Raw genomic sequence first — 22,055 nt, 5'->3', positions numbered from 1 at the left:
ATTTGTGCTGGATTGATCTCAGCCCTTCGTGGTTATTATATATAGCTTGCATGGGATACCAAAAATCAGCCTAAACTTCCCCCATACCACTCACGTAAGCTCCCCTCCCCTTCACTGTTTTGGTACTGAATCTCCCATGGAAAAATCTCTCTCATTCTTCTGTGGAAGCCAGCACCTATAGCCAGAAATAAAGCCTTAAATCTCCTCTTGTTTCTCAACAAAACACCAATAATCAACATCAGAAACCTCTCTCAAATTCTAGCTCAAAAGCCAGCAGCGTCCAACTCATTTCAAGCACTTTGCTTTGGAGTTAGACCTCCTTCTTCCATCCAATCTGTTGGGTGCGAATCTTGGTAAGTGAATCTTCCTTTCTACTCTCTAAAATTCAGTATGTGTTCCCAAGAATCATGGGTAATTTCTCCTCTTGAAAGAATTACACTCATGAAGCTTTAAACAAGCAAGATAGTAGCTTTGCTTTAATACTTTTGTGTGGAAGTGAGCTGTTGAAATATGGGTGTATTGATTTATGAAAAGGAAGGTGTGTGTGTGTGTGTGTGTGTGTGTGTGTGTGTTGTGTGCTGGAATTTCCTGCATGAATCAGAATATTAAAGTATGAACTAGTAAGTAAGTGTAAATGGTATATGGCTAATGCATGTGTGTGTGGAAAGTATTATTTTGGCTACATAAGGGTATGAATGAGAGTTGTATATATATATATATATATATATATATATATATATATATATATCAACATATTAGTGGAGTTAATGGCTAGTAAAAAGGGATGTCTTAGTTTCATTATTCAATAACCTAAGATGTCATTCAATATCTTGATTAAGAGAACTAAAAACGGAAGTATTAGGACAACGGTTAAAATGATACTTTAAGGATAAATATAGTGAACATATTTGTAGCATCATTTCACTAATTTAGTATTACCATATGATTGGAATTATGCAGTTATAGAGAAAGACTTTGGAGTAGAAACTAGTAAGTATCTCTATACTTACTGAGGACGAAGCTGGTTGATTTTCCTATAATATTATGTTTACTGTTTTATTTATTTACTTGCGCATGTGATTTTGCATATTTTATTATTTCTAATAACCTGTCTAATAACAAGCTGTTGGATCAAGATCCACGGTGGGTATGCGAGGCTTCTCATGAGTTCCAAGGTTCTCAGTGAATGAGGAGTGTAATACCCCGTATTTTAAGAGATTGAATAAAATATCTTAAAATACGATTTAAGGCCTAATAATAGGAATATCATACATATGAATATTTGTGGAATAAATATTCATCAAGATGGGTATAAATATTTAAGAAATTAAATATTTATCAGAAATATGTGTATAAGTATATAAGAGTTAAATGGATTAGAATTAAACTAAGTCTAATTCGATCGATCGATTATAATCGATCGAACGATTGTTTAATGTCTTAAAATCGATCGTGCGATTAGAGAATCGAACCCTTATTAGAAGCCGAAATCGATCGATCGATTAATTAATCAATCGGGCGATTTAGTTATGTAGGTGCTGAAACGGGTGAAAATTTGGCTAAGTATATTGGATCGATCGATTATTTTATAGTGTTAAAAGTGGATCGATCTACCTTCTGTTCAAGTAGATCGATCGACATAAAAGTGGATCGATCGACTTTCTGCAGAAAACAGATTCATGCACCGGATCTCCGAAAATCTGGTATTTAATACCAAATCTCCCCAAATCTTCTCCCCAGCCGTTAGATGCGATCGTTTTGGAGCAATCTTGGCCGTTCATTTCACTATAAAAGGAGCCCAATCCTTTCCTTTGATCACACATCTCATTCCTCTCCCAAAACTCTCTCAAACTCTCTCCCAATCTCTCTCAAATTCTGTCTCTCTCTCTCGGTTTGTCCAGCAGAAGAAAGGTAGAAGAAGATCAGAAGAAGCATCAAGGAAGCTCTCTTTCTTGTGGGTAATCTCTCTAGTTCTCTTTCTCTCTTTCTCTCCCTCTCTCTTCTCTCTCTCGGTTACTTGCAGTAAAGAAGAGAAAAAGAAAAAAGAAAGAAAAGGGAAAGGAAAAGGAAATGATATTTAGTTTTTAAGGTTTCTGATTATATGAGTTATTTATTAATCTAATGTTTTTAAGATGTATTTCTAAACATTGTATTTCAAGCGGAGTATTGAAATATAAAAATACGCCGTTATGATGCCCGAATAAAAATATATTACTTTACAAAAACGCCGTTACGCTACGCAAATATTTTTAAGTATTTTAGATATTATTGATATTAATGCCGTTATGCTGCCCGGACTTTATAAAGAATAAAATAAGGTTATAAAGCTCATTATTTATATTTAGTAAATTATATATATATATGCTTTTAATGATAAAACTTTTATAATGCTATGGGTATTTTAGTTATTAAAAATGATATTATAATGCCTGCATGAAATACGCAGCATTATAATTAGACTAATTTATACGCCGTTACTAGGTCTAGATAATGTTAGAGATTACAATAAGGTTTAAAGGTTAAAATGTGAATAACTTTAAAATGTATTGTCAGTGAATTATATTAATTCACTATTGTTTGTATTAAATTATTGCAGTGAATATTTATCTGTAAACACTTTCCGAAGCGAGAAATAACTGTGAGTATTCTTACTCACTGAGGATCATGTGGTTGTTTTCTTTAATGTTGTGATTTCTGCTTTATTTAATTATATGCATAGGAATAGCATATTGCATACTATTAATAATTCTGATGCAGGGTTAATAACAAGTTGACTGTTGGGATGGTCAATGTGCTAGGCAAGTTATGGCTACTTAATTGACTGTCGGGATGGTCAATGTACTTGGTTGTCGGGATGACCAATGTACTAAGTATGCTACTTTGACTACTAGTGTGAAAAACAATAATAAGTACAAGTTGACTGTTGGGATGGTCAATGTGCTAGGCAAGTTATGGCTACTTAATTGACTGTCGGGATGGTCAATGTACTTGGTTGTCGGGATGACCAATGTACTAAGTATGCTACTTTGACTACTAGTGCGAAAAACAATAATAAGTACAAGTTGACTGTTGGGATGGTCAATGTGCTAGGCAAGTTATGGCTACTTAATTGACTGTCGGGATGGTCAATGTACTTGGTTGTCGGGATGACCAATGTACTAAGTATGCTACTTTGACTACTTGTGCGGAAAAGTTAAGAAAACATGGTAAGGGAGTCTGTGCTCCAATAATTAGCCGCTTAAACGAACAGGGATTTAATGGCCCTGGTATGAGAGGAGTGCAAGAAGAAAATGAATAAGACTGTGCATATAAAACTGTCATTACATCATATCATTGCATCGTATATTGTTAAGTAAATCAGTAATCATCATATTATTGAAAACAGTGGACTCACTTTAGTGTTTTGTGTTGTTGTCTTCGTTCTGTATTATGTGTCAAATCAGGTTATGAAGAAGAAGAATATCAGGACTATCCAGACACTTAGGTGGATCCTGACACTAGTATTTGAGGCTAGACCGCCCCCCTTTTTGGGAACTACTTTGTTGTAGTTCATCAACTTAGTTTAAAGACAATATTTATGATTCTGCAGTTATGTAGTCATTAAACCTTAGATGTTTGGCTTGTATGACTACTTATGCCCTATGAGGCATGACTACTACTACTTTGTATAATTATGCTGACTTACTTATTATATCTATCTTGAGGTATTTCAGTAGAAGCTCTGAAGTGTTACTCAATTCCTAAGTTTGTGTTATATTTATATATATTCCGCTGCCAATTTATAACTCTGATGAGTTAGTAACGTTACATGGAAATCAAAAAATTTTCATTTACGCTTTTTGTAAAAGCGGGGCGTTACAAGGAGATACCTGAAAAGAATAATAAATACAAAAACTGGTGTACCAAGGTCACCAGGGAAACCAAAGTTTCCAGGAGCCAAGGCTCCCAAAGATTATAATTAAAAGTTAAGTGAGGAAACCAAGGTTTCAAATAACACGCTAACCGTGCCAAGGCCAACAGAGTAGTGGAAAAAAGGAAATACCTAAAACTCTACACTTAAGACTGTCATTGCCCTATGATTACATTTATGTTCATTTTATGTCTATGACTCGCGATCATGGATTATATTTTGTATATACATGTGATTACATGGCCATTGCATTATGTTGCATTAACAAAATAAATCAGCACTCATATTATTATTGGAAACAGTGGACTTACTTTAGTGTTTATGTTGTTTTCTTCTCTTTGTATGGTACTTGTAATGGTTCAGGCTATGAAGAAGAAGAGGATTATCAGGACTATCCCGACACATAGATGGTTCCTGGTTCAGTTTTGTAAGGCTGGATAGCCTATATTTTGAGACTACCCTGTTATAGTCCATTAGCCTAACTTAAAACAATATTTATAATTCTCCGGTTATATATATAGATTTTGGCTTGTATAATTATTTAGCCCTGTGTGGCGTGACTGGTATTACTGTCTGTATAATTAAGCTGACTGGCTCATTATATATATATTTTGAGGTATTTCAGTAGTAGCTCTGAGGTGTCAACCTATTCCCAATTCATATTATATTTATTCTATTGCCAATAATTACCTCTGATAAGTTAGTAATGTCTTGTGGAAATTCAAAAAATTTCACTGACGCTTTTTGTAAAAGCGGGGCGTTACAAAGCCTCAATATGAAAATTGCGTGCAGCTGAAGTGCAAACGTCCGGACGCTAGGGCAACACCATCCGGGCACGGCTCTATTCAGGAAATAATTTCAAGAGAATTTGAAAAGCCGATCTCACAGTTGTCTATCCAGACGGCCTCAGCTACCGTCCAGACGCCGCCTAGGAAAATCGCATCAGACGCGATTTAGGTTTATGTGGCCTATAAATAGAGACCCTTAGGCATGTATTTTGTAAGAATTCGGTATTGAATTCCGTAGAGCTTAGAGAGTTTATTTTAGGAGTTGTTGTGCTGATCCGCTCACTCTCTAGCTGTTGCCGTTGTGTGCTGTTGCTATGCTAAAAATGAAGTCTATCTTAGGGGTTGGCCCTAAGGTAAAGGATTCCATTGAAGACCCTTTCAAGTAGGTGACTTGGTTGGGAGGCGTTCGTGTTGGGTTACACGTCAGAGTTCAAGGTACGACCATTGCATAAGGGTATGTGAGTGCTACTACTTTGTAACTAGCTTTGTCTTCTGAATAATGGATATCCTAGGTTTGGCTGCCCCGGAGTGATTTTTCTCTTAATTGAGTTTCCACTTCATTAACAAAATTCTTGTTTCATTTAAATTCTGCTGTTATATTTTGTTAATATATTGTGCACACATACATGGTTAAAATAGAAGTCATCTATTTTTCAAAATTAGTTGTAGTTAATTACTTTTGTTAGGGCTCGATTGAAGCCCTAATTATGTCTCGTTAATGTTTTCAATTGGCGCCTTTGCTACAATTCATATATTGATGCTTAATTTGATTAATTATAGTTTCTTGAATTCCTCACATGTTTGTGTTTGGCTAGCTTAGGCTTGTGGTATGAATTTGTTATTTATGTCAATTTGGATGACCGAGTCCTGGGCATAATAGAGTAACGAAAGAACCCCATCATAAGTTATTGGATTAATCAACATGAAGACAACTGGAATAGATACCATGTTCCAACCTGAGTGTGTTTACCGATTTCCATATATTTATTCTTTCTTGAAGAACTAGTAGATACCATGCTAAATCCTTCAAGAAAGAAAAGAGTTAGAATAAATACCATACCTAACTCATGGCTTAGGGAAATCAATGGCTTTAGGAGTAAATACCATGCCCTTGTGGCCGGTAAACATTGAGTATCAAGTTATGATTGTAGCATTGGCATTGTGAATCTTAATTGAGTATGATTAGCAGTGTACATCGAAGCCCTAACTTACCTCCTATTATATTTTCTAAATATTTTTGTCTCTTCTCTTATTAGATCTTATTAATATTTTTATTTCTTTTCACTCGTCTCAATTATTTAGGAAATCTTTTTAAGCATAATTTACCAATCCTTATGAAAATGATCTTGTATTTGCCTACTATACTATCTTTTGATCTTGTCCACTTGGGAGTAAAATGTACAAATATTTATCTATTTATTTAAGTAGATATTTGCACAAAAATTAAGTAGGTCTTAATTGGAAATTAAAACCTTTTGCTTTTGCGTTGGTCGAACGTTCTCTGAGAACCCCGAACAATCGATCACGAACGATCAAAGTTCCCACTGTGAACGATCTATTTTCCCACCATGAACGTTCGATGACATGGTATACTGTCTGACAAATAGTACACGAATGTTCGAGGATCTTGCAATGAATGTTCGTAATAAGACACAAACGCTCAACAAGTGGCAAATCAACTCATCCTTATCCTCTATGAATTCTTCCCTATAAATACAACACCCCATCCCCCCCATTTCGTGATTTATGTGCATTCCAAACCTTTGAGCCACTATTACTATAGTGAGAATGTGTGGGAGTGCTTCGGTGTGAGGAATGTGTTTCCACTCTATGGAGGGATATATTCCTAAAGAACAAGAAAGTACTGGGGGGGGGGGGGGGGGAAAAACTATCTTAGGAGGAGAAACATTGGATTTTTTAATCCCAATAAGACACCCAAAAAATATTGGAATGGTTACTATGACGTTCGTCAGGAAAAGTGCTTTCCAGAATGAGGTTGTACGCTAAATTCTGAGACCCAAAGCAAAAGTTATCCAAGTTTTACAAAACACTGCGTGAAGCGGTTAAACTTCAAAAAAGTCAACTGTGAACATTCAACCGCAAATGTTCGACCCTGTATCAGACACGCAGGTTTGAATTTTTGAGCTATAAAAAGGGTGTTTTGGGGCTAGGGTTCCATTATGTACGTCCACAACCCCAAGAACAATCCAGCAGCCTCCGGAGAGAAAGAGAAATGGAAGAAAAGATGAGATTTTTTAGAGGAGATTGAGAGAAGGAAGTGGACTTAGAGAAAGCTTCAATGGTAAGATTCTAAGACTCTCCCTTTTCAATTTCTTGAAGTTTCTATTGATTATTAGTACTTATCTTTACTATTTTGAGATTTTATGAGATATAGGTATGTGTTTGGTTAATGGGTTTGTTGTTAAGGTGATTGATGTTGATTATTGAATGGGTAGGTTATAGTTTTGTTAAGCATATGGTATTTCATTATTTTATCATGATTAACCCACTGTTTAGAGAGATTTAACGTAGACCCATGTGTTTTAGAGATGTATTATGATAGATTTATTGTTGGGTTAGTAGGTCTAAGTGGACTTAGAGAAAGCTTCAATGGTAAGATTCTAATACTCTCCATTTTCAATTTCTTGAAGTTTCTATTGATTATTAGTACTTATCTTTACTATTTTGAGATTTTATGAGATATGGGTATGTGTTTGGTTAATGGGTTTGTTGTTAAGGTGATTGATGTTGATTATTGAGTGGGTAGGTTATAGTTTTGTTAAGCATATGCTATTTCATTATTTTATCATGATTAACCCACTATTTAGAGAGATTTAACTTAGACCCATGTGTTTTAGAGATGTATTATGATAGATTTATTGTTGGGGTTAGTAGGTCTAATTTTACAAGTTGGATATTATGAATTTTATGTTGCTCGATGGGAAAATTAATGATGGGTTAGAGTTTAGATGTTTATGGATGGACATTGATAATTTGATATGTATGGAAGTTATATTTGGGCTTAGAATCGTATTCAGAAGTAAAATCAAGTATTCCATCATGTTAGGATGTGTTAAGCTATGACATTTTAGAAATGGGGATTCTGCTAGACTAACCAAACGTTCGATGTCGATCGTTTGACATGAATACTAAACGAAAAATGTCGTTCATTCGAACAAGTACTGAACATTCAATGGTCATGCAAAATGACCATTTTGCCTTCAAAATAGCTTTAGGAGTATTTTAGCTTAGATTAAGACTGATGATTGACCCTTTCATAGATTTGGACATTTTAGATTGTCAAGGCAATTACTCCGTGGAAAATCACATGCAAGGTGAGTAAAACTCACTATGGAAGTGTATAAAAACTTTACTCCATTATATTGCAAATGAAAACTATATATTCTTTTAAAAGTACGAGATATTCCCTATATGTTGTGAGTCCTAAATGTATTCCAATTATTAAATCATGATTCATTTATCAAGTATGTTTTATCAATGCAAAAGTTATCAAAATGATATATGTGTGTGTGTGATATGTCAACCTCTATTGTAAGAGGGTTAAAGTACAAGTATGTTTACGCTACCCCGTGGCAGAGTATCGGTATGTTACAGATCACCTTTAATAGGGACCCAGTATGTTTTGCTAACCTCAATTGTACGAGGGTTAAGGTAACAAGTATGTTTACTGAGAAAACCCGATTTTTTTTTTTTGAAAACGTAAAATGAGTCAACACAGTGGCATGACTACATGTCGCTCAACCAACATACGATACATATTCTATAACATGTACTTGATAATCAGAGTAACATCTACACAGCGGATAACACATAATAACATTATCAACATAGTGGAAGGTACATCTATAGACAACAGTTAATTACAACAAAAGAGCTATTAATATGTCAATCTGTTTAAGACTTCTATATAGCTATTAAATACATACTAAAAGTCTGGCTCATAAATACAATTGTCACATGCGACACAAGCCATAAACAAAATCTACTAAAAGGCGGACAACCCATGGTCCAACCATTATAACTATCGCGTCGGGCTTTAGTCATAACATCCCAAGTACTATGCTACGACGTCTTTCATTAGATCCATTGAACCTGCAGTCAAAACATCAGAGTCTATACGGTTGTGGGGTTAACCACATCCGTACAGGTGAAAGTATGAGTTCACCACCTCAGTAGTATAAGACTCACTAAGTATACAACATACACAAATATAAATGCATGTAGGGTTCAACAGGGTTATTCACAAATTATTAAGTTCACATAACAAGACATTATCAAGTACAAGTCACGTTGTTCATCACACATTATACTTTCACAGTTTCCACTAACAATATTCCACGCATACCATACACAATATTCCACACATCCCACCAATGCTAGCACTTCAATGCTAGGCTTACCGTCAACACCGCCCGTAAAGCTACGACCCGTAAGGCACACATCTCACGTGTCCTAGCACTTCTATGCTAGGCTTACCACATATCTCACAAGTGCTAGCACTTCAATGCTAGGCTTACCATCAACACCGCCCGTAAAGCTACGACCCGCATGGCACACATCTCACGTGAGCTAGCACTTCAATGCTAGGCTTACTACATATCTCACTAGTGCTAGCACTTCAATGCTAGGCTTATCATCAATACTGCCCGTAAAGCTTCGACCCGCAGGGCACACATCTTACGAGTGCTAGCACTTCAATGCTAGGCTTACCACACATCTCAGCCAAGAGCTGCTACCCTATAGCCTACCACTCATCTCATCCAAGAGCTACTACCCTATGGCATACCACTATGCCAGATACTACAACACTGGACTTACCATCTATCAACTACCGGGTTCTCATAATACCAAAGCATCCACACTATATACATATCATCACATGTGTATTCTCAAACATCTTTCTTTCAACACATACCACATTCCATAACAAACTCATATTTAACACATAATCTCATACTACACAAATCATCATTCCAACTTCATGTTATTCAACCCCAAGCCATTTCAAGCATATCATTATAAACTTATCATCGCAATTCTCACAACTCAATCACATATATTTTTAACCACTATTCCATAATCATAAATACAACTAATTTCATCAACGTCCATTTATCATTACAATTCTCAATCCAAATATCTCACAAACTCATTCACATATATTTTCATGCATATCTTCAATATCAATTCATTAACATATATCATATTCACAACACAAATCTCTTACATTCTTCAATGTCAATTCATAAACATATTTTATTTTTTACAATATAATTCATAATTACATATACCAAATCATCATCATAGAGTTAACACTAAATTAAACTAAACATAGCAACTCATATATCTAAATTTCTAAGATCTCTTAGTGAGTAGAATACTCACTTGACTGCACAGATATCAAGCTTAGGTCTCCCAGACGCCACCTTGCAATGTATCTCTGTGGATTAACACATTGCACTATTTAGCACTTTAAATAATTAACACATTAATTAGCACTTGAATCGCTCAAGGCTAAACTATAATATATATTTTTTTAATGGTTCCAATCGTCTACCATAAATCCTAGACACTAACTAAAACTCAAATAATACTAACCCAAAGTATTCACTAAGGGTTAGATATTAAAATCACTATTTAACTATTTACTCATAATGTTAATTACTAACCTGCAATTACACTAACCCATAAATTATTTTCATTAACATTTTTATACTAACATTAACCCTAAAATCATTTTCACTAATCTTTTTACAATAATTACTAACTTATTAACTTAAATCATTAATACATTTAAAATAACATTAACCCATAAGAAAATCTTAGGGTTAACGTCACAAATACTATTTAAACTAAATACCTATAATTATCTGTTTTTTCTAACATTAGGACCTAACCCATCAATACTTATTTTACAAAACCCATAACTAATTTGGGATTAATCATCACTATAACCACAATTAATCCACAAATTAACAATCTAGGTTTTAAATACTTTAAGACCTCAAATTAATTTAACCCATCAAATTAAGGTTTCTAAACTTTCAATCATAATTTATAATACACTACACCAAATACAATATTATTATTAACCCAATAGCTTTTACTAAGGGTTAGTCATATAAAAACTCAATTAAAATTAAATACCCAAAAGTTAGGGTTTGAGGAAGCTCACAAAAAATTCCACCAAATATAAATCCAACACTTGGAGAGTGTTTAGCAAGCTCCACACAACAAATCCTAAGAACACATAAAATCAAACTCATATATCTTTATATTTAATCTAAAATCTCAAAGACCAAAGTTTGCGAAAATACCTCAAACCAATCGGTAAAAACGTAGATCGGGCTTCGTAGATCATGTTACCGAAGTCGGATTGAAGATCAGACCGTTGGATCTTCGTAGATCAGGGATTTTCTATAAAAATCTTTAAGAGAAAAATAAGAAGAAGAGGCACAGGTGTGCGCCCCACACCTTCTTTTATTTTTTATTTTTTATTTCTTTTTCTTTTTCTTTTAATGGCCATTTGGCCATCAAGTTTTAAATGGCCAAATGGCCATTTTGTTTGAGAGTGGGGCGCAGCTCTTAAATATATATATATATATATATATATATATATATATATATATATATATATATATATATATACACTTTTGTTTTGACATTTATTATTATTATTATTATTATTATTATTATTATTATTATTATTATTATTATTTTAATTTCATTTCCTATTTTATTTTCTTTTCTAATTTTTTCTAATTGTTTTTCTATTTTATTTTTTTTGGACCTTAAAATATTTTCTTGCATTTTAATAACACTAAATTAACCTTTGTAAATTATTTACTCAGTTTTCTTATTTTAATTACTACAAAATGTCATGGACATTACATTTACACTACCCCATGACACGGGTACCGATATGTTATAATAACTTCCATCGTATAAGGATTTATATACGGATACGCTATTATAATGAGATAGCCTCCATCATATGAGGATTTATATATGGGTATGCTATTATGAAAAGATGTGGTTTAAATGGATGATATGAAACGTTGTTTTACTCAAATTCAAATTTATTTATGCCTCAAGATGGAAATGTCACGAATCATGCATTGCTTTATCAAATACTCACTTTTCATTCTTTAGGAAACATTTGTGAAAATCTCCTAAAGGCATGGTCTTGTAAAATGTCATTTTGAGTATATTAGAAGGGCATATTGCATGATTTGCTTTCATGTGGTACTTATTCACTAAGTCTTGGACTTACACTTGTATCTTTTTAACTTATGAAACATATGTTGTTTTATGTCGGACCGCCTTTAGATGTTGGATTTGAAATAGATCTTAAAGCACACTTGTATCTTTTTCACCTATGAGACATATGTTGTTTTATGTTGGGCTACCTTTAGATGTCGGATTTGAAATAGATCTTGTAGCAGATGCGGCCGTTTGGCGTAGTGATATCGATGCAATTGATACTTAAAGACTTATTGGAGGATTTTAAAGGCCGCTCATAGTAATAGTACTTTTGAGTGATGTTGTAGACTTAGTATTTGATACTCAATTGTGTATTAAGGTTTAGTTTTGATCTATGACATGTATAGTGTGATTTTCGTTAATGTAGTGACTCTTAGTAGATGCTCTGGTTGTAACTAATGTTGATTGAATATTTTGTGTTTCTGCTGCGTAGTATTTTCTTTTGAAGAATATAGATCCCTGAATCTTATTCTTTGTCGAATGAGACTGTGAGGCGAACCGTGAAGTTTATTACTAATTAATTAATTTCTCAGGACGTTACATGTGGGTTCCTCGATGTTATTTGAGATGTGGTGTGTTAGCGTTGGTGTCATGACATATAAAATTGTTGCTCTCTTGGTTGTGCTGTTAAACTTAATTCGTTTTCAACTATTTCCTCATATATTTCAAGTGTTTGTACTTCTAATATGTTGTTAAGAGTGTTTTTCTGATGAAGTGCAAGCCTAAATTAGTTACAGTAAGATTAACTCATGCCCGCTGATTGATCTTGAGACAATCGAGAATGCTAGTTGCTTGATACCAAATTTTCAATTTTTTTGTTCAATTTCATATGTTGTTGGATTGCCAGCATTCCCACTTTTTTCTAACATATGTTGTTGGATTGCATATGAGTAGTGTGAATTTTCTCTTCTTTTTCTTTTTTTCTTTTTTTAATTTTTTATGGTATATCCAATTGCATAGAATTGTAAGGTTGACAAAAAAATGTTGTCCCACATTGTAATTATGATGCATATGACGTGTAACATATAGTAATTGTCAAAATTTTCCATTAGATGGATTGAATGCATCGCCTATTGGTTCCATCCAATGGTACAAATATTGTTGTACCAGGTAATTCGAGCTCAAGCTGTCAAAAACCAAGCTCAAGCTGAACCGGGTGAAAACATGTCTGACGCAGGTGAAATAAGCCTGTATCGGCCGGAACACAACTAAAATCGGTCGAAAAGGAACAAACCAGTGAAAACAACACTAGTAGGTAAACGGCCGAAACATCTCCGGAAAACTCCAAACCAGCCGAAAACGACGCTTGTTTTGGTATGTGCATTATTTATATTCCAGTATCTGTATAATTGATGTCTGTTACACTGCACCTGTGTAACCCAATTGTGGTTTTCTCAATTGGGCTGATTTAGATTTTGTTTTTTTACAATTAACGCTGAAATTTTAAAAGCCTTATATTGTCAGCTAGGCTGCATTTTCAATTGATCTCAAGCCCAATATATATATATATATATATATATATATATATATATATATATATATATATATATTACATATCTGGTGTATTTAACGGGTCCATGAACAAATATATCAAGTCCGAAACTGGAAATTTTGTACTAATGAACATGATAGACCTAAACAAGCCGACCTAAATGGATTAGAAACACACAGAAAATGAGCCTAACTAAAACATCCCGCCCAAACCGACCAAAACCTCCCATCCTAAACTGACCTACATCATTTAGTATCTGTGTAGTTGGGCACAATATATCTAAATGTCATTATTGTCTCTCCAAAACATGTAGGTTTACTTTTTCATAAATTCAATAGTAATTTTAAAGAAAGATTATATTTTAACACCTCAAACTATCAATCCTTGAATTGTAGCCTCCTAAACTACCAAAAAGCTTCGAAAAGATCACTTTTGTCAAAATATGCTTATAATACTCCCGACCCGTCTTTTTAATTAAAAATTACAAAATTTAAATTTAAAATTAAAAATAAATATTAAAAAAAATTGAAAAAAAAATATATGGGGGTGGCCGGCCACCCCCAAACCAGCCTTGAGCCACCCCCATGGGCCAAAATGGCCACCCCCATATTTTTTTATTATTTTATTAATTTTAATTTTTTTATTTATAAATTTAATTTTTTTTATTTTTTTAATTGAAAAATAACAGACATTATAAGCATATTTAGACAAAAATGGTATTCTTGAAACTTTTTGGTAGTTTGAGGGCCAAAAGTCTAAGGGTTGGTAGTTTGAAGCCTACCAAAACGATTGGTAATTTGAAGGGCTTAAATGTAATATTTTTTAATTTTAAAAACATCAAATTTTTTTTTTTAAGAATACAAGTATGACATGTAACATTTCCTCGGTTGGATAGCTATCAATTCTAGAGGTGATTTTCGATAGCCACCACCAATAGATCTAGCCACCAAAATGTCTGCCAGTCAACTCAGACGGGTGACACCCCTCCCTTTTCCTTGGGTGGTGGAAGACAGCCTCCTCCTCAGCCGTCCAAACCAGAGATGCTGTACAGGATGAGTTCTTACACGTTTGTATCACATAACAAAACCTGCGGCATATACTGAGGGAGCCTGGGAGGACAAGTGACATGAAATGAAATGCACAAGAGCCATTTACTAGGAATATTAACTTTTCGTTGGCTATATTGAAAATAAACTCATTTTATTACCAAAAGGTATTAAAAAGCAATACTAGATATTCGTCCGCATTTTGTAGAGTCTCAAACAGGACTGTTGCTCGTGCACCCTAACTGAATAACCACAATAACTCCAACTACTCCATATCTCGCCAACCTCTGGACCAGGCCATGAGTAGATCGCTGAGAGTCAATAGTTACTCCGTCTTAAAACGCTTAGAATGTGCTTGCCTCATCCAATCAATGCATTCCTCCACAGTGCCCAAGGGATTGGCAAGCTGCCATGCAAGCAGTTTTTGTTGCTGCCATGTAATCAATGAATTAGAGTTTCTTTCTAGCAATTATAATAACACACACACACACAGTGCCCGTTCTGAAATTTTATTTTCCGTTGGTGGTGAAAATGATGCTTTGCTTACCTTACCCTTCACTCCTTGAGCCAAACTCACTCATCCCAGAATTATAAAGAAAAAATAAAGGAAGACTGACTTACCCACTCCCTAACAAGTGGTCCTCCAGTTTTAAGCTGCAAGACATTCATAATATCCTTCCCATTGACCAATGGTTTTACATCCCACACTTTCTCAAGACCTGCATTTCAATAAATAAATAAAGAGTATAAAAGGACTGCCAAGAATTGACCAGCATGTGGGTCGGTTGGAAAATTCTTGTTTCACAAGGATCACTTAAATAGTCCAATGGTATATAACGATGTTAGCCCCCTTACGAAGATATTTGAACAAAAGCATAATAATGTATGGTCTTCACATGATCAGCGAATTAAAATGCAGTGACTGATGTTTGGAAATCAGGAACTCCACAAAAAGTTACTGCCAACCATAGCATATTTTCCGTTATGACAAATTGAAGGCAATACTGGAAGACTTAATGAACACAGGAGGATACTTCTATGGCTCTGAAAGCAAAAGGTTTCGCCAAGTGCAACAATCAGTCATGCAATGTTACTAAGGCCAAGGTATTAAACCCACACAAGTCACTTGCCACTAACAAAGATGGAAATTCAGCATCTTTAGGAAAGCAATCATTGAAAAGGCTTCAATAAGTTTTAAATGGAGAACTTGACAGAATAGTGAAAAAACACACTGCCCATACCTAGTTGAATGACTGCACCTTCAACTGTCTTAAACAGGTCTTTTCGCTTGTCCAATTGAAAATGCTGCTTTAAAAAATCTTGAGTACAATCAACATCAGTGGGATATAACAATGTAGACAACAACAAAGCCACTCGCCAAAAATCTTTAATTTCTCGAAGAAGAAACCCTGAGTAGGTAAGAAAGGAAGTTTACTCATAAGCAACTTATGCAGTTAGCACAATAATACCGTTAGATGATATTTAAAAAACTAAAACAATTGTAAGAATTATTAAAAAACCAATAAAGGAGTACTATTTAAACAAGTTATAAAAAGAACCATGATGCAGACCAGGAAATAGAAAATAATTGTGATTGTTCACAAGGGGGGATATTCTAGATGGAACGAAATGCAAGAGGTGTCCACCTCCTTGGACAGACTTTGGCTCAAAAGCTAATCCTATTGTTGAAGAATGCAAATTTCTATTTTTTTTAATGGAAAAAAATAATCAGAATCAGAAATTTAATTTCTTATCTTTCAAAGCATACCATGGCACATATTCATAGCCTTAGAACAAACAGAACTACCAAAGACGGTAGAAATTCAGCTAGCCTTCTTGATAAACTAAGAACTAGATTAATTCAATGATGACTCTTTGATTGACTCTTTAGTAACGCTACAAGACAGCTTAACACTGATAGACTTTGACTCGTAAACTTTCACACTTAAAATTATTCAGAATATCTGTTGATTTATTAATTGCTTTTGTCCCCATCAACTCTTCCCAGCTAGAGAGAGTTCGGCACCAACAAGGGAAAGTTCAACATTGCTCAAAGAATTCTGGCTTTTTATACTGAACATCTGAAGCAGAGTTCCATGTGCCAAAAACTCAACCTTGAGTTCTGAACTTTTGAAGTATCAGGATTCCAAATTTCTGAAATTGCATCTTTGCTTTAGCTTGGGATAACTTCAAATTGAAATCTCTCTTCATGGTTGGAGACAGCAATTATCTTAGTCAAAGATCCAATCCTGCAATAGGACCATTGAATTTGTCAGGAATGACATACCCAATTCTAGGAGCTGCTGGTGTAATATGACCCTGTCCTGATGTGCAAGATGTCTATTAGACTAAGCTTTCCCCTCAACATTTACTTGCTTCACTGTTAACTTGAAGTCCCTTAATCTCCTTTTGCATAATTTCAACCTGTACAGAGGACATGGTGCTTATAGATTCTTCAGCAAACATATTGGTCAACATTATGTAGGACCCTTACTTGGGACAAATCCAACCAGCTTTGAAGAACTGGTAAAGGTGATTTCGAACAATTCCCTGAACAGTCAGTCTTAGAGAAGTTATTCCCGTAGCTTGACATGTTGGGCATTGCATTAGGTTGATGATTTCTCAAATTATTGAGTTCCTTGATTATAACCGCACACTTGGCCTCTCCTTTGTTCTCATGTCTAATAAGCTTCTACAAGCAAGTGAAGATAATGTCTCTACAGGTTGCCCTCCAAGCTTCAATGCACTCAGTTTTGGGCTTTCGACTCGCTGTTTAGGCATTTTGATTGTTGTATAAGCTAGTCTGCTCGTTGCTTCGGCTTTGCAACTTGCTTTTGAGGAACTTATGGTTTCTGTTTAGGCTGCTCAACTTGTTTGAACAAATACTGGTTATTGTTGGGCACTTTTCTGCTCATTTTTAGTGTTCTGCCTTTCCCAGATCTTGTTCTGGCCTTTTAACTTGCTGTCTTGGAAGTTCAGTTCCCTGTTTAAGCTTTATGAATTGCAGCCTCCTTCACTTGATTGCCAGATCTTAGAACCTTTACGAATTTTTCCAACATTATAGCCGTTTCAACGGCATCTTGGAGGTCATCCACTTGCAAGTCAGACATCTTTTCTCAACTTTCAGATCTCAGCCCACTCTCGAAACAGTAATCATTGAACTTTCATCATTCCACACTTGACAGTTAGGCTCTTCAAACTTTCTAGCATAATCAATCACAGATATAGACCTTGTCAAAACCTAATCATCTCATAAGAATAGCCTATCTTGAAGAACCTTATGATTGAGAATCATCATCAACAGAACCTCGAGGCTGATAGAAAACTTATGCAGACCAGGAAATAGAAAATAATTTTGGTTGTTTACATGGGTCAGATATTATAGATGGAATGAAATGCGGTACTCCACCTCCTTGAACAGACTTTTGGGCCTTTGGCTCAAGTCTAATCCTATTGTTGAAGGAAATACAACTTTTTCCCTTCAACAACTTTTTCTTTTTTTCTTTTATATGGAAAATAAAGATCAGAAACTTAAATTTCATTTCTCACCTCTAAAAGCATACAATGACAAATATTTTTTGTCTTGAACATCCAATAATTTTAGAACCAAAGAAAGTAAAGATTCAACTCGACTACTAGAAAAACTAAGAGTTGACCAATTTAATGATGAATCTTTGACTGATTTTTTTTTTTTTTTGCTGGGGGGGGGGGGGGGGGGTTCGTTCAAGACTGACTCTACAGTAATGTAATACTACTAGAAAGCTGGGCACTTGTAGACTTTGACTCAAACTTTAAGAACTAACATTATTCAAAAACATCTTCAGATTTATTGGTTGTTTTTCTTCCTATCAACTGATGCAGATCAGAAACATTTAAAATAATTTTGGTGGTTTAAAAGGGTGGCCATCTGTGTTTGCTGACGCCACCTTGCCTCGAGCAGAACACCCTGGAGAACTCTACTTGCCCAGCGGACAAAGGGACTTGCCCAGGTCCAGCGGATCAACCGGAATGGACTCCAGAAGAGAGCAATCCACCGCCGTGCGAGAATCCTCTGGGATATCTCTTCTCAGAATCGGAAAGAGATCAAGATCGCACGGCTCCTCCAGCGGCGCCCTCATCCTAGACTTCCGACCACCCACAACTGGGACCGAACCCGACCTCAGCACTTCCGCATACGAAAGGCCAGTACCCTTAGAAATCAAACCCGCTCTTGACCCATCCTCCTTCCCATCTTTCTTAACCATCGCAGACGATGATCGTATCCCGCATCCCACCATGTCCGAGAAGAAGTCTGAGACCTTTCTCAGCTCGCCGGAGAATTTATGCCAACACCATCCTCCACGCCCCTCAGGGATTCGAATGCTCCCTCTCCGACCACCCAACCCAAAAGCTGTCGCCTCTAAGAACCGGCCAGCTTTGTTGCTATCTCTCCGAGCGATCAAGAGTTTCGACCCTTCTCTAAAAGACTTGACAAAATCTTGATCAGCCGGGAAGCCCAAAAGAACTTCCAATATCGACGCAAGCCAGACGGCACAATGGGTGCTCAGAATGACCTCGCCAAGAAAATCTTTTCTTCTCTCCACCACCCGTAGCACCGACGCCCCCTCCACCACCGAGAAAACTTTTTCTTCCTATCAACTGATGCAGATCAGAAACATTTAAAATAATTTTGGTGGTGTAAAAGGGCATCAACCGGTGGATTTCATTCTTGGGTGGTATTCTGCTTCGGCAAAGATGTAAATCTCCTGTGGGCTGGCCGTCTGTGTTTTGGGGGTTTCTTGCGATGGAGAAGAGCTTTATTGTTGAATCGAAGTCCTTTGTTTTCTCGGTGGTGGAGGGGGCGTCGATGCTACGAGTGGTGGAGAGAAGAAAAGATTTTCTTGGCGAGGTCATTCTGAGCAACCATTGTGCCGTCTGGCTTGCGTCGATATTGGAAGTTCTTTTGGGCTTCCCGGCTGATCAAGATTTTGTCAAGTCTTTTAGAGAAGGGTCAAAACTCTTGATCGCTCGGAGAGATAGCAACAAAGCTGGCCGGTTCTTAGAGGCGACAGCTTTCGGGTTGGGTGGTCGGAGAGGGAGCATTCGAATCCCTGAGGGGCGTGGAGGATGGTGTTGGCATAAATTCTCCGACGGGCTGAGAAAGGTCTCAGACTTCTTCTCGGACATGGTGGGATGCGGGATACGATCATCGTCTGTGATGGTTAAGAAAGATGGGAAGGAGGATGGGTCAAGAGCGGGTTTGATTTCTAAGGGTACTAGCCTTTCGTATGCGGAAGTGCTGAGGTCAGGTTCGGTCCCAGTTGTGGGTGGTCGGAATTCCAGGATGAGGGCGCCGCTAGAGGAGCCGTGCGATCTTGATCTCTTTCCGATTCTGAGAAGAGATATCCCAGAGGATTCTCGCACGGCGGTGGATTGCTCTCTTCTGGAGTCCATTCCGGTTGATCCGCGGGACTTGGGCAAGTCCCTTTGTCCGCTGGGCAAGCAGAGTTCTCCAGGGTGTTCTGCTCGAGGCAAGTGGCGTCAGCAAAGGGGTTTAATTTGAATTCAAATTTGTATACAGGGAAAAACATGCGGAATAGGTTTTACTTGGCTTTGGGCCGAGTGGTTGGGATATTCTTGGGCCGGGGTTCTAGGTCCATTCTGGGTCTTAAACACAAAGGCTTGTTACTGATGAAACGGTCTTTCGGGTTTGGGCTAGGTCGAAAACGTTTTGGTTTTTGCATGGCCTGCTTTCTGCCGAAATCTAGTGTTCCCCGTCCGTCGTGTAACAAGCCGGTGTCAACGCCAGAGATGTTTCTAGTTCGTTCTCCTTCTGGGAGTATGGAGATTGCCTCGTCAGATGCGTCTGAGGTAGCGGGTTCGGCGTCGCCGTTATTTTCTGTTCCGGCGTCTCCCTCTTCTATTCCAGTGTCTTCTGGGCTGGTGACCTTGCTGTCGACAGATCCTGGGGCTATTTTTACGGATTCTATGGCTTCCTCAGAGGCTGGTCGGAAGCTTTTTCCACAAGTTCTTGATCATGTGGGCTTAGGGCGTGGGTCGGGGACTTCTGCCTTGGGTTCTCAAGTTTCCATTGTGATGGGCTCGCCGGAAGGGAGGATTCTCCCTTCCTCTTCCCTGGAAGAACCCACGTCCAAGCCTCTTATTCAGTACAAACGTAAAGGGAGGAAGCCAAAGCCGGTGGTGGGTCAAGGAAATCATGAAGATGTGGATTTTCTCAGGCGGGGGTTTCTTGAGTCGAGCTCCTCCTCTCTTTCACAGGCAGATCGTAGTTTCTCAAGCGCCCGCCCTCTCAATTCTGCAGGTGGTCTCCAGGATACCTCTCCTTTGGAGCTGTCCTTGGCGTGCTCTATGTATTTTGGGGATAAGGGGGATAGAACTATGGCTTTCCTCTCTGCCCTTGATGAGGACCATAGGAGGTGGGATATGATTGAAGATTGTGAGCTTTAGGGGCTTAGGGTTGGGTTGTTTTGTGGGCTGTTCCTTGTTGGGTCGGTGGTGAGGCTGTTGCTTCTTGTATACTCCGTGTGTACTAGGGGCGCCTTACGCTGTTTTTTATAAAATTACGATTACTTATCAAAAAAAAAAAAAGGGGGTGGGCTGTTATAGAGGGAATGAGGTATGGGAGGAGTCTACCTGCTTGGACAGGTTTTGGCTTAAAAGTCTAATCCTATTGTTGAAAAACAAAGATTTCATTTCTCATCTCTAAAAACATAGACTGACACCTTTATATTGTAAAACACCAAGACTTCTCCAGAAACGAAAGACTAAAGATTCAAATTGACTTATAGGAAAACTATGTGGCTAATTTAATGATGACTCTTTGACTTGCTCTTTGGTAATGCTACGATACAGCTGCGCAATTGACTCAAAAGACTTTCAAAATTAGCATGATTCCGAAACATCTTTAGATTGGTAATTGTTTTATTCCCATCAGTTCACTTCTGGATCTAGATTGATTTAGTTTCTTAGCAGAAGCCACAACTTTGACTTCCATTATCACAATGATTGAACTCAAAACAGAAAAAAGAAAACTACTTCTTGTGTCCTCTATTGTTGATCCTCTATTCTGTTTCGGGAAGTCCCTAAATATTATCCACTTTGAAAAAAGCACATTATTTTAATACCTTTTCTAACTTACCCTCTTTATTTGAAAAGTCAATAACCCATTTTCTTGTGCCTCAACAGCTTTACCCCTGCATACGTGTGCATACACGTGCGCGCACACATTATCTGTCACGTCCTCCCCATGTCAAGTCCTATACTTGAAAATTTTTGTTGTGTCCAAATCCATGTCAATAACCCATTTTCTAACTTTTCTAACTAACCCTCTTTATCTGAAAAGTCAATAACCCATTTTCTTGTGCCTCCGCAGCTTTACCCCGGTATACGTGCACATACACACGCGCGCACACATTATCTGTCACGTCCTCCCCATGTCAAGTCCTATACTTGAAAAATTATGTTGTGTCCATATCCGTGTCGTGTCATGTCCTAAATGTTTCCCATGTCAAATATCCATTCTTCAAAGACCGAAT

The 22,055-nt window shown here is 36.8% G+C and overlaps 1 protein-coding gene and 1 long non-coding RNA gene across 2 annotated transcripts in view; both read right to left on the bottom strand.

Moving 5' to 3' along the window:
* Positions 1 to 8,524: 8,524 nt before the first annotated feature.
* On the bottom strand, positions 8,525 to 11,217 carry LOC133863058 (uncharacterized). The gene is made up of 4 exons (XR_009899363.1): positions 11,037 to 11,217; positions 10,895 to 10,959; positions 10,105 to 10,159; positions 8,525 to 8,832 (listed from the first exon to the last, which is right to left on the bottom strand). It is a non-coding gene; the product is annotated as an uncharacterized LOC133863058 (long non-coding RNA).
* Positions 11,218 to 14,657: 3,440 nt separating this feature from the next.
* LOC133878255 (tRNA nucleotidyltransferase cca2) overlaps positions 14,658 to 22,055 on the bottom strand; it is a 30,854-nt gene continuing 23,456 nt past the window's right edge. The window contains exons 13-15 of the mRNA XM_062316789.1: positions 15,762 to 15,929; positions 15,142 to 15,239; positions 14,658 to 14,950 (exon numbers count right to left, since the gene is read on the bottom strand). Coding sequence (XP_062172773.1) covers positions 14,846 to 14,950; positions 15,142 to 15,239; positions 15,762 to 15,929 — 371 coding nt within the window. The 3' untranslated portion in view covers positions 14,658 to 14,845. The remainder of the gene's footprint in view (positions 14,951 to 15,141; positions 15,240 to 15,761; positions 15,930 to 22,055) is intronic.

This window comes from Alnus glutinosa, chromosome 1 (genome assembly GCF_958979055.1).
Source record: "Alnus glutinosa chromosome 1, dhAlnGlut1.1, whole genome shotgun sequence".
NCBI classification, from domain to species: Eukaryota; Viridiplantae; Streptophyta; class Magnoliopsida; order Fagales; family Betulaceae; genus Alnus; species Alnus glutinosa.
Note: the sequence above shows the minus strand (reverse complement) of the source record. Positions and strands in the feature narration are given on the sequence as shown.